Source organism: Rhopalosiphum padi, chromosome 1, assembly GCF_020882245.1.
Source record: "Rhopalosiphum padi isolate XX-2018 chromosome 1, ASM2088224v1, whole genome shotgun sequence".
NCBI classification, from domain to species: domain Eukaryota; kingdom Metazoa; phylum Arthropoda; class Insecta; order Hemiptera; family Aphididae; genus Rhopalosiphum; species Rhopalosiphum padi.
The window spans coordinates 92,171,646-92,185,554 of record NC_083597.1 but is presented as its reverse complement, the minus strand read 5'-3'; the positions used below and the strand labels follow the sequence as shown (position 1 = coordinate 92,185,554).

Below are 13,909 nucleotides of genomic sequence, written 5' to 3'. Positions count from 1 at the left end.
TCTACGAATTATTATTCTGTTCCACATAATATAAGTTATTATATAACAATGCATTATCTTATTTGTATAATTCACAAATTTCAGAGATGTATTATACAGTAGGTAGGGCTTTATTGTCATTGAAAAGTAAAGTAAAACCATGTGCATAATCATTTTGTTTTCATTTAATTTGTTTTTTGCTTTAAAGTTTGAGGGGAATGTCTGTATTGATATAATATATTAAGTAAGTATTCTCGGATTTTCACGCGGCGCTATAATATACCTTCACAGTGGAGCTAAATAAGTTGTGCATATTATTCTAAAAAATATACAAATCATAACAATATATTACGTTGAAAAATATCACACACGTGACTATGTTTCCGATTATTATTTTTTTTAATATTTTTTTTTTATATCGTTATTGTTTTTTGTTTGCATGTGTGGTATCTAAGACAACAAACATTAGAAAAGTTTATTTTCCATCATTGACAACCACATTATTGTTAACGATTTGTCGATAAGAATAATGGCAATATATTTATGGTGTTTTGACGTTATCAAACTTGTATAATCAACCCAAGTACTTTTATAATAATGCGTATACCTATGATAAATGGATTTTTTTTACACGCTATGAAGATTTCTTCATTGGTCGGATTAATAAAAATGTAAACTTTACCGCCCTGGTAATAAATAATTTAAAAATGTAAAAAACCATAATAATAATTAATGACAATATAGTATACACCATACATACTATATTTATCTTTTTTAATTCACCCAACAGCTGTTATGTATTCATATTATATATTCTGTATCAATGCACATTCTTAGACTGCACAAATAATGGATGCGTATTACAACTATTACTATTACATACATCATATTGATAATAATATTATATTATGTAATTATTGGAAGATCAGAGAATTTGGGACGATAATTAATAAATACTCAACCATTTTAATATGATCTATAGTATAGGCATATAGCTATAACTTAGAAAAAATTATTCAAAGCTCTGAAACACATTCTATGTATTGAAATATTCTAAACAATATTTTGTTTTTAAATACAGTTTTATAATATTTTTTTTCATTCAAAAAAATTAAACTTTAAAAGATAACCATAATGAAAATAGTATTAAACTAGTAAAACAGCGTTTTTTTTTTCTTACGAAATTCTGTTAGTTTATTGATTTTAAATAATATAATATATAAACAAATGGCATTAATAGCTTTTGGGAAACCATAAATGTAGACTGTAAAACAATATTTAGTAAATTTTAGAGCTGATATATTGACTTAACCAATGATTTATACTTGAGATAAATACGATACCAAATTTTAATTTGTCTACACGAAGTATAAATTCATTATGATACTATAATAATATATAATTATATAAAAAAATTCCGATAATACGTTCCATAATCAAAGTTTTTGATTGAAATTTTCCTTAAGATAAATATTTTTCAATTTTTCCTGTATAAATTAATGTAAAAACTTTTTAAAATATACACTATCTCGTTGATATCGACTGGATCAAAGAAAATATAGTTATTACTACACATCAATAACCGGAAATTAGACATCAAGGAGTTAAGGCGTAACATTGGTAACGATATATTACCTGAGGATCATACTCGGCTGGTTCTCCGATGAATTTTTCTGAATAGGAACTGTTATCAGATAGATTTCCAGAAGATTCACTGGAACCAATGTGAAAAGGAGTCAGTGCGCTGTCCATAGTGTAGATGAATTACGAGTGAAACTGTTCGTCTCAGGAAAATAAAATTGTGGATTACACTAAGACGTACAATATAAATTACGATCAATTGAGCTCATATGCAACCTTGATAAGGCCGCGTTCACAATGGAGAGTCGTTAAATTGTCATTGTAATGCAACACATTTACGTGCAAGCCAACAATAAGCTATTCATGTTTAAACCAAAAAGTTGTGAATTTTGAGATACGATTTGAAAGAATTTCTCAGCCCCCTTTCCAATATTTATCTGTAAATATATTTTTATTCTAAACATATTTTAGATTCTAAACACAACGATAGATGCCTTTGTATAACAATTTTTTTTTTTTTTGTAACTGCCATCAAAGTTTAGAACAAATAAAAAATATTTTAATTTTCAACTTTGAGGGTGGTTTCATGTATAAATTGTACATAGTTTGTTTATAACTCATACTAATTTCATATTACTAATATAATTAATACATATTAAAAAGTATTTAATATAAAATAAGTTTTTTTTTAATAAAAAGTCATAATATGATTTTCCATATTAATACTTAAGGCTTGAAAAATAAAAGGTACAAAATTCCACAATTGTCCTTTTAACGAAAATACATGGGCACTATTTTTTTATAGGTATTTTAAATTCAAATTTTGATTAAATCGTATATTTAAATAAAAAATAACAATTTCCAATCTTATGATTTTATTATTAATATTGTAATATTAAAATAATATTAACCGTGGAGGCTTACAATTTTTTTGTTATGATATATACTTACATTATTTTTTCTAACACAATAAAATTTTTGAAATACTTGATGATTTTTAAGTTATTTATACCATGAATACTTTCTCTCTATTCTAAAGTTTAACAAGATATTGTCAAATAGTTAATAATTACTAAAAAGTAAAAATATATTTTTATGATATAATATGCTATGTTTATTGCAATTATTAGTACAATTTACTGCATTACTAATAGAAAATAAATTACACAATAAGAAAAATATATACGAGAAATAAAAAAAAATATTCACTGAAATAGAGACTGACAGGGAAAAATTATAATAAACAGGTCTTAATTTAAAATCGTTTTTCATATACAATGGCTTATCATTAAATTTATATTTAAAATATTTATAACCATCGTTATCTGCTAAACATGAAAAAACTAACATATTTTTTTTAATTATCGTTTAAAAAATCAAAATTCATACTAAATATCAATGACTTATGAATAAGAAATTGGTTTTTTTTTTTAATACGTGAATCGTAGTTTTAATTGATTTAAAATACGTCAATACACTGCAATATGTTTATGTAAGACATTCGCGAAGTATAAAAAAGTTAACGAAAAAAAAAATCTTATTTAAAGTAGATTTGTAAGTCGTAATTAATTAATCATTCGGGTCTAAAATGTCATATGAGTTAATTTGTACGGAAATAACTAATAAGATCGACATTTGCTATTAAGCCTTTTGAGTTTTACACAAAATTCACCTCATAAAATATAAATTTTAAATCATATACTTTACAACAGAATATTCAATTTCGCTTGAGAACATTATCATAAAAATATAAAAACAATATAGCAATGTCTTCCTAACTGGATATATTATAATAATATATACCTATATACGCACGCATAATATATTATAATATATCATTTAAATGTATAAAATATATATTATTTGAAAATAAATAGAAAATCGTCTCAAGCAATGCATCAATACGTCAACTGTCACCGTAATCCATACCAACTCATGCGGTCGGCAATTTCAAATCGATTTGCCAAAAAAAAAAAAAAAATAATAATAATAAAACTCCCCCCCTTCATTTCTGATCCGTGGCCCGTTGAATATAATATTATGCAGGCTGCAGAATTTCTCTGACGGCGTGGAAAATTATTTCTTTGAGATAAATAAACATTTTCTCATTCGGTATTGTTTACACGTCATGTAAGCGAAATGGCTCTATGTATATTATACGAAAAGATTTTCGTGATTTGTTTGGTATTTAAATTCCGCACGTACACAATGTAATGTCCGAAACGAGAAGGATTTTTGATGTAACATCGGCCGACGGAACAAACACGCGTAAGTACACACTTATACGTATTATATTCTTATTATTGGTATAAACCCTTTTTCCGTATGTCTTCAGACGTCGAACGAGAACCTACTCAAACGGAATAACTTAGGCGTCCGCCTTGAATTATTCGTTGAACGCGTTCCGTCTAATGCATTTCTAACTACGGATACATTACTATATTATACGTGGACATGAACAGATCGAGTATTGTAGTCATGCAAATGTACAAGAAACTCGATTATTTAGAACCAACGAAATCAATGATTGATTTCTATTAAATATTTAAAATCGTTTGTTTACCGAAGACGACTTCTCCGGGAGAGGAGGCGGTGGGGATTTAGTCAGATTACCTACTTCAAAAACAACATTTAGATGCCAGCTGGTACCATTACCATAGTCAACAACGAATATTGTTATTAAATTTAGACGTATATACGACTTATATTCGATGCATTGCTACCGTGTATTGGTGGTACTTACATAAATATATTTTACCTGCATCAAATCGACTTCTACGACTTAATAATTGAAAAATGACTGAAATTGTGCCAAAACTGTGGCCAAAATTAATACCACAGAGTAAACCTTACACGTAAGGCTGTTATTTTAATTATATAATCACCAGAAAACATTATCCAACCAACCAAACACTATTATAGATGAACAAAATGGACAGTTTGCCCGCAAGTCATATTATTACATATTGTTTTCAATTTAATTAGTATTCTCAAAATTCTCATGTTTTTAAATTAAGTTAATATAAAAAAGTTTATACTAATATGACGACAATCTTATTTAGTTCTCAATCATGCATTTTTATCCTCTATTTAGTACCTATAATTATTACACACGGCATTAAAACTCATAAGTTGTTATCAATCATAGGTTGTTGTATATATTACAATGTATCATTGTATAGTTATCATCAAAACCAGAAATATAAATCCACATACGAACTCGGCTTATAAGATTAACATCCAACTTTTCGTAAGTAAATATACAATATACTATATGGTTGACTAAATTCGTCAGCATGCCTACGATTTCATTTAAGCGGGCAGACCATGTACAACTATCGCGCATATTAGTATACATAATAATAATATTATATAGTGGGCACGAGTATACTTTGAAGAACTTTTCCACGGATCTTTAGACATTATCGCATATCTGCGTTCTTTGGTACACAGATGAACCCTCTTGCGACACGTCTTGTCTCCCCTCAAACAACCCTCCCGATTCCCCGTCGGCCCATAACATTCTGGTCGTATCATACTTTCATGATGATTACGCCACGTTACATAAAATTAAATACAAAACGCGCGGTGGCGGCAGACATAAATATATATTTTTCTCTCGTCACTTTCACTCTTTCTCTTTGACGTTGTTCAAACGATACCACCGACCTCCTGTGAATCCTTCCGCCGCTTTTCAACTGCGATCTCGTCTGTTTCAACCCCATCGAAAAACTTCTCGTTTTGAATGAAATGTAACATATATAGGTATACAAACAGGTAAGTTTCGACATATATATTATGGTAACTGAAAGCATAATATATCTTATCGTAGCACCGTATCTTTTTCACCTCACGCCGCCGCTGGGCGGAAATCTGTCACTGAAAGGATTGCCATGGTTGGCTAATCACCAGACCGAATTTTCGACGTTCTCAATTATTTTGATTTCGGAAATCGGTATGCTGTCGCATTTGACTTTATACCTACGTTACTGCGTGTGCGCATAGGTTGATTAATATTTTGTGGCGCACGGTCACGGCAATATGAATATTTTACATGGTAGATATACTCACCATAAAAATGGAAATAAAAGCGGAAAGAATAGTTATGGCCGCGTAAACGTAAAATTATATTTCAAAAAGTTGACAAAAATAATGAACACCGTTATTCCGCGTCTAGTCTAGCGCAATGGGATTGTGCGCTTTTACTTTATACGTTATAATGATATTTTACCTTTATAATGTCCACAGATCTAAGGCTAACGCCTGACACATATTATATATATATATATATAAACATGTTACAAATGACCTGTAGGTATTTCCTAAAAATATTATGTTTTCAAACCTCGATGAAGATATTTGCAATTTTGATATTTTTATGAAATAAATCGAATAAGACGTCTATGAAGTCAGAATCTCTCATAATTATTTTATATCATACAGTACTTTTTAATTTTTCTCAGCTGATTGATTGTCTAGATTTTAAATTATTCGTGTTTTATTGATGCGCATAATAGCCGTTTGTCCAATAAATAAACGCAATGCAGCTTGTGCACTCCAGTCCTAAAATAATGATCAACGATTGCACTTTAATTTAAAGATAAAATAAAGTAAAACTCTGAATGAATTATGGACATGAAGAATAAAGTAAGTATAGTAATACATATTATAATCTAAGCAGTATGCAGTGTCGTTTTTGTTATACAGCAGTGGGTGTTCGATGTGTTGCGTGTGACGATGGAATTCACGGAGCTTGGTACTTGGAGCACGTGTATAATATTATTGCTGTGTATCGTGTATGCCTATAATACGTATTAATTACGGTATGATAATATTATGTTAATATCCACGCGATATTGTAATGAACAACAACGCTTCTTCGTTTAAATCTGAAAATGACGTTTCATATGGGACGGTATACCGTCGCACACCCATTATTGTTATTTATCTATTTGTAAACTGGATTATTCAAACAACATGCAATCTCAGTATTATTGTTTGGTTAAGATAAAGCGTGCTTAATAATATTTACATTTCACATAATATTTTATAAATATGCATAGAAAATGTATTGTCTCTAAGATAGTTCAATGGAATTTGTATAATTAGGTTTATTGTGCTTATGTATATTTTATTGTTTGTGTTGAGTATTAGTATTTTTACTTTTAAACTTATGATGATGAGTATTATATAAATAATATAAACTTTTATTATTTTTACATTATAATTCTAAAATATTCTAAATTGTAATGCTAATTCTCAATAGCCAAATGTTAAAATTAAATTGTAGTATATTATGTGAAAACTATTAATATTTTTAATAATTTTTTACTATCATTGATATTACTATGTTATTATATTTTGATATAACGTACAAAAACATGTTATGAAATTAGTTGGTAAGGTATTTACTTATTTTATTTAAAAAGAAAACCTTTTTATTTATCATAAAAAAAAAAAAAATAAAAAACTTCTAAAAAATATTAAAAGTATTTTTGTTTAATATAGTTCAATATTTGATAAAATCAAAAATAAAACATACCTTTAAGGTATACATAGATACTCTTCACTTTGAAATATTTATTAATTTTTTCATATTATATTCAAAATATGTATTTGTTTATTGAACAAATAGACCATTTTATGATTTTCGACGTCTTTTTTACAGCCAATATTATAATAATATTTTTTTTACATAAATAGATACTCAATATTGTATTTTAATATAATACTTATAAAATAATACTTGCTATTTAAAGTTATTATTTAATATATATTACCTACTATTTAAAGTTAAACAATAAAACAATCAAGTTTGACAAGAATACAAAACATAGTTTCTTGGCACATTATTCTTATTTTATAAGACCAAAAAATTATGATGATATTATTTATTACATCATAGTATTATAATATTATGTACTTAACTATCTACGATTATTGTTATTGATACCAACCATTTTTAACTACCATTAACGTATGAATACACACACACACACACACACACACATATATATACATATATAGGTATATATTATATGCGCATATAATCATATGTATAATTCAATAAACCCTGTACTATAATTATTTAATGAACATTTATTAAACAAATGTAAAACTGACTCCACATTTTAAATGAAAAATACATTATTAATGCGTAACACAATTTGTGAATTCATATTTTTATAAAAATATGTTATCCATGAAAATAGAAATGTTAAATATTTAATAATGTTTCTGTTATAAGAATGTTTGATGTAGCAGTTTTAAAATAATATTAATATAAATATGTGTAATGATTGTACAATTATTATTTGGAATTTTTTACAACATTATTTTGTATTCCCAGCAATCATTGTTGACTTCTTTGTTTATGGTTACAAACTTAGGATAGTCACTAAAATAAATTCATCAATTTCGATGTATATTTTCAAAGTTCATAGTTTATGCGATATATGAAAATCTAAAATTACTTCGTATTGTTAGAAACTTGAAATGGATAGAAATTAAATACCACGATTTTCTCAATAAAAGCTACGATATCATTGGAAATTCATCAGAGTTGTTAGTTTATTACAAAGACTAGCTAGCTGAGTAAACCAAATACCTATATGCGAGTATATTCTATAACTTCCGCGTAACATATATCAATCGAAAGCCGAAAGCATTTGAGTTATGGAAACTACAAATAATTCACACGTCATGGTGTCATATTCTGCATTTCGCATCAGGCTAAATTTCCAATGGAAAATAATGTGGAACTTCTTGACTATTCCGTCTCAAAACAACATACTTTTCAATCGTTGATATTGTTTTATTCCAATATAATAAATGATTAATGATAATATTGAGGATACAAATAAATAACTCAATACATTATTATCGGTGATGATACAATATTATAATTATGTTATTTGACAATAATGAAATAATTTAATAAAATGTGTGTGTGTGTGTTTTAAACTTTATCATTTATTTATTTTATTTTTAAATGCATTGAGTGCTCCGTGAAGTCAATACGCAGGTCCTGATGGTCATGGATGGCGAAACTTAGATGTATCTTTATAAACTAACCGTTCGATTATTTACTTGGAAGACAAATTTCATTTTACTTGTTGTTGTACGATCTTTTATTTCAAGAAAGATGAAAATAATGACAACAATTTGCAATACTATTATAGTATCATTTATTTTTAATACACCGATGTTTGACTATTGTTCAAACAATATACCTATACTTTTTGTTATTTTTAAGAATAAACCACTGTTTTATTGACAATAAAATAGTGTATTAATGGGTACAAGAACGTATACTGTTATAACTTTTAATATTATTTGTACAACCCATAACTGGTATATACTTTATCATTTTATAAGTAAATAAATAATCGTATTTTCAGAAATGAGTATAAAAGGTAAAACATTTATAAATCAAGTGACCTGTAAGAAATGTCACATTATATTTGTAATATAATAATATAATACAAATATTTTTATAACAAATCAATAAAATTGTTGTGTTATTTTTGAGTACATACTATTTAAACAACGCTAATATTATATACAATTAGAACATTCAATATGATTTCCAAAACTTGAAAGAATTATGTTTTTGATTGTGATCACCTTTTAAAATATCTAACATTTCTAGCAGGAATCTATCTATTGGTAGATTTGAACAACAATGTAAAATTGACTACGGTTAACGCTCTGACTAGAATTACTAATAATAAATATAATTTAATTAATTATATATTATTGTACATAACAATCAATTTATTTAAATAGGTACGTAAGTACTAAAACATGATCATGTACTGCTTTTAAGGAATTATAAACTTTTCGTTAAAAGGAAATGCCATTTCTTCGGACGTGTACAAACGTATAGTGGCTTAACTGCATTTGTTTTAGGAAATTAGATTGTTGAGGATTAAAAGTAGTTAAGGGATGAAACTCGCTGTTCAATAAAAACTTCTAAAAATAAGAGCACCGAATTGTGTGATCAAACCCTTACGTGTTGTACTTGCTTGTTCGGTTTGAAGATGTGATCCATACAATATTCATTATTAATTTAAGGAAGTTTTATGTAAAATAATTTGTGTACTCGAATTTAAAAAATAATAATACAAATATAGCCATCACTTATTATATTTTGCAATAATATTTTTTTTTAATAAAAGCAATATAAATATTTAGAAAAAAATAACGAAGATGATAAACACGGTTACACGCTTTGTATACATTAAATGAATAAAACTCCGATAGTTATTTATGGTTCTAGGTATTTTACCTATAAGGTTATTTTTTATAGGTATTTTTTTTATTTTTAGGTATTTTAGAAAATCAAATTCATTATATGTTTGAAATTTAAATTTAATTGTTTAAGATCCTATACTAACATATATAAGTATGATACTTGTTTAAAAGGAAGGTTTATTGAACATAAAAATGTTAAGTAGATTAAATCGTTGAAAAGATTCTACCAATTAAAACATTTTGAGATTTTAAATATTAATAAGCATTTATACTAACTGCTACTACATTATGCAAGTGAAAGGGGGAAAAATACAGTCGCAAAAAAACTATAATTTAATAATATAAGACATTATATTATTATCCCATGCATTACATTTTTAACTTTTTTTCAGGTCTGATTTATTTTAAGTCATGGTTAAAATGTTCCTGAAAATTATTATAAATATGTATTTTTTTCAAATATTATAACTTATAAAATATAGGCTTGATCTGTAACTCCTACCAAATTTTTCCTAAGCAAATACATTTAATTCACTAGATTGTTTGTTGAATTGAAAACAAGAGGAGTCTTTTTTTCTATTAGAATGAAGCGTTATTTTCATTTTTGAAACATTTAATATCGTTTTTACGTTATATAAAATACCAGTACTGCTCCAAACACCGTCCCATAAAATGTATATTATAATATTATGCGAGCTGTAAATCGAATTACGTACGTTTTTGATATGCGATAAAAGCAACTTTATTAAAGTGTTTTTGGAAAATTTCAGCCCAGTCGTTTCATTAACACATATTTATTATTTATCGTGTCGTCAACATCGTTATAATAATAATATGTATACATTACCATATCTATTTGAAGTTTATTACGATGTGTTTAATAACGACATGATTTGAATTTATTTTTATTTCTGTTTAACAACAAAAACTGTCGTAAAATTAAAATAGTATATATCTACAATAATCTAACAAAAAGTAACGACAATGATGTTATTATTTTAATGCGTAAATCACACATTATTTCCACTCGTGAACTATACAGGTACGCGCGCACGTGCCTAAACCAGTGGTGTTGACATGATTTTTGAATAGGCGAGGAGAGGAATAAAACGTAGAAGTACAACTTAAAAAATGATATATTTCTTTTTTTAAATGAAATATTTAAAAGAAACTATATCAGCTTGTAGCAATGCAAACTCATTATATTCATGTTTATCTTCTCGTTTTGTAACAATTGCAAAATATCAAATTGTTGTACTTTTACGATCTGTGGACACAAAACTATGTACTTTTTAAGTGTATTGGGTTAACATCTGGAGATCGGGGGAGATGTACCGTAAAAATGGATCAATGTGATAATAAACTGTATATATTATACTAAAACATTACTGAAAACCTGTGCCAAACTGTAAAACATTTGGTGGCTAAATCATTGTTCGGATGGTTGGAGGGTGACTCCCGTGGCCATCTCTTTATTCGCGCCGATGTGTTCTTTCGAGGACTTTTGAAAGGCGGCGGGACCCGACCCTCTCGTCACCTACTCTCGGGCGTATAGACGTACATGCCTAGGACACGTCATATTAAACCCGTTCCGAGCAAAAAACACGCGTGCTCGTGCGCGCAAAAAAAATATAATATAAACCGACCGTAAAGCGGAGGCACGGAAACTTGCGCGTCGGCTGAGTGTTCGGTGTCGGTGTGTTCGGCCCGTTCTACGTCGGGTGTTGAAAAAAAGAGAGCATTTTTTTTCCGCTATATTGAAAAACAGCCACCGGGTTCGGCGGTATAATAATATATAATAATATCACCTGTCCGTACCCGTTATGATTCATTACGTTCGGCGTTTAGCATGAAACTGTGACACATACTGTCGTGGTGTGTATGTGTGTGAGCACGAGCGCATTATGATGGACGCACGTTGCGGTCGTCCTTTGTGTGCGTACACCGGCGGCGGACCATAATATCCTATTTCGTGTGTGTGTGTGTGTGTGTTTAAAGTGTAAATTCGTATATGTGTGCGCGCGCGTGTGTCCGTGTGTGTGTGGCGCGCGCTGTGCGGTTGCCCGGCCAACGCGTCTATAAACTGTATACGCGCGCCGCCGTCGACTGCGACTGCGACTCCGACTACGACGACGAGACGACGACTTAGCTTGCCCGTCGCCACCGCGTGCATAACACGGTCGTTCCCGCCGGTCGGTCGTCATCGTCAGTCCGCCCGCGTTACCGCCACCACCGTCGTTCGTTTCGCGTGCGATTTCGCGTTTTTCGGTCTTTTACCTGTACGACACTGTCGTTCGCTAATTTTTTTATTGCCGATTTTTATTTTATCCGTTTCTTGCTCTCTCTCTCTCACTCTCTTCTATTCCATCGCCGTCGCCGACCGTATGCGCGTGTCGGACGAGTTTGCGAATTTCCGCGGATTTTTTTATTCCCGGAACTAACAATACCAGGTATCCGTTAACGTATAACCGGGTACACGCGGAGTCCGTGGTCGTTCGTATCGTGGCACTCGTAAACGCTGCCGCCGGTATTATCGTGCTCGTCGCCTAATATCACCAAAGTGCACACACGTTACTCTGTTTAACTCTAAACCCGACCCGACTTGCAATCGGTCGCGTGTGACGTGTCGTCGTCGTCGTCGTCGAGGAGTAAGGACGCAAAATCCTAGAGGAAAATTAATAAAAACTAAAGACAGAGAAAGTTCGATTTTCACGTGCGCGCACACCACACGCACCTTCCGATGTTATATCTTTCGGTGACCGGCGTCGTGTCAAGCGTATACTCGTAATACGTACACATAAAACCAGAGGTGAGTAACGTTCAGCGAGAATCCGCTTTCGGTAAACAATATATTATTATAGTAATATTATCGTTTTTATGGGCAGTATATATTACATATACGTTGATATTATGATCTATTATATCTATCTAAATATAACTTGGCCGTCAGTCCGTCTACTTCACTCGCGTCGTCGACTACGTCGAGATTTGACCAACGACGATTCGGGTATAATCATTTATCATGGTAGATAACCGACAGCAGTCACATGTGCGCTGACAAGCGTAATCAGCTTTTTTATTTTTTTGATACTGCTCTACTCTGGACTCGTGCCCGTGTTTCATAAATTTTTAATCCTTCGCATCTAATAATAATAGCGTTTCGCACCTGTTCTGAAAAATGTATTCATGTAAAATAGTCCGTCACCTTATTATTATTTAATTATTGTGTAAGTGGATAGGAAGCGATGAGTTGTTTGAAATCGGACAGTTGACTGTAGCATAATCTACATTGCAACTATAAAGTATAATTGTTACGATTTTCACGCATTATCAAAAATTATTTCTGCGCTTTTCAAATCACGAGTTTGAATTTCGAATGCGTTAACAATTATGTTAAGCCCACCGAATAAAAACCATCTATACATGTGTTGTAAAGGATTAGAAAAAGGGTTCAAATCGATGGATTTAAATAAAAAAAAAAAGGAAAGATTACAAAACCCTACCATGAACAAAATGTCTGATCCACGTGTATTCTCTATCCGTAGAATCATGGACCTTATGGTCCTTATGAATAGATTTTATCTTATATCATACTTGCCAGAGTAAACTACTCGTAAACGAAATATGTTTTCTTTGTTTGGTAACCTTTTGAACGTCCAGATTAAATATTAAATGATCAAGATGTTGTCGAAATATTTTTCCGTTTTTTATATACTCGAACATTTAATGGATATTATATAACGATATATGTATAGTTTATAAATTACTAACTACTTATTAATTTATAATCTGTAACTGATAGGACTGTACTAGAACCAGGAAAATTATTCAAATATTTAAATAAAATTGTTCATTTGAATAATTATTTTGTATAATCCTTTTGTATTATGCACTATGCAGTATGATAATAATTACAAACTTTTAAAAACTTATAGAAGATTATGAAAAAATCTTTGGTAAAAATTATACTTCTAAATATGCATTTGGATATAAACACTTTTTTTCCAGTTATTTAAATTATTAAGCAGAAAAATCAACAAATATTTTATTGATGTGATAAATTGTTTTGAAGATAATAATAAATTAAATTTCA

The 13,909-nt window shown here is 29.5% G+C and overlaps 2 protein-coding genes across 6 annotated transcripts in view; one reads left to right on the top strand and one right to left on the bottom strand.

The window, feature by feature from the left end:
- The window catches only part of LOC132918246 (myogenesis-regulating glycosidase), a 91,382-nt gene that overhangs the window by 16,894 nt on the left and 60,579 nt on the right, over positions 1-13,909 (bottom strand). Inside the window, exon 1 of one of the 2 annotated variants that reach the window (XM_060979382.1) lies at positions 1,615-1,763. The exons of the other annotated variant lie outside the window; for it this stretch is intronic. Within the exon in view, the coding sequence (XP_060835365.1) occupies positions 1,615-1,731 (117 nt within the window). The 5' untranslated portion in view covers positions 1,732-1,763. Of the gene's footprint in view, positions 1-1,614; positions 1,764-13,909 lie in introns of those variants that run through there. 2 annotated transcript variants of the gene reach the window in all.
- The window catches only part of LOC132918247 (semaphorin-2A), a 355,196-nt gene continuing 353,242 nt past the window's right edge, over positions 11,956-13,909 (top strand). For all 4 annotated transcript variants that reach the window (XM_060979390.1, XM_060979387.1, XM_060979388.1 and 1 more), the window contains exon 1: positions 11,956-12,625. The gene's annotated coding sequence lies outside the window, so the exon portion shown is untranslated. The remainder of the gene's footprint in view (positions 12,626-13,909) is intronic.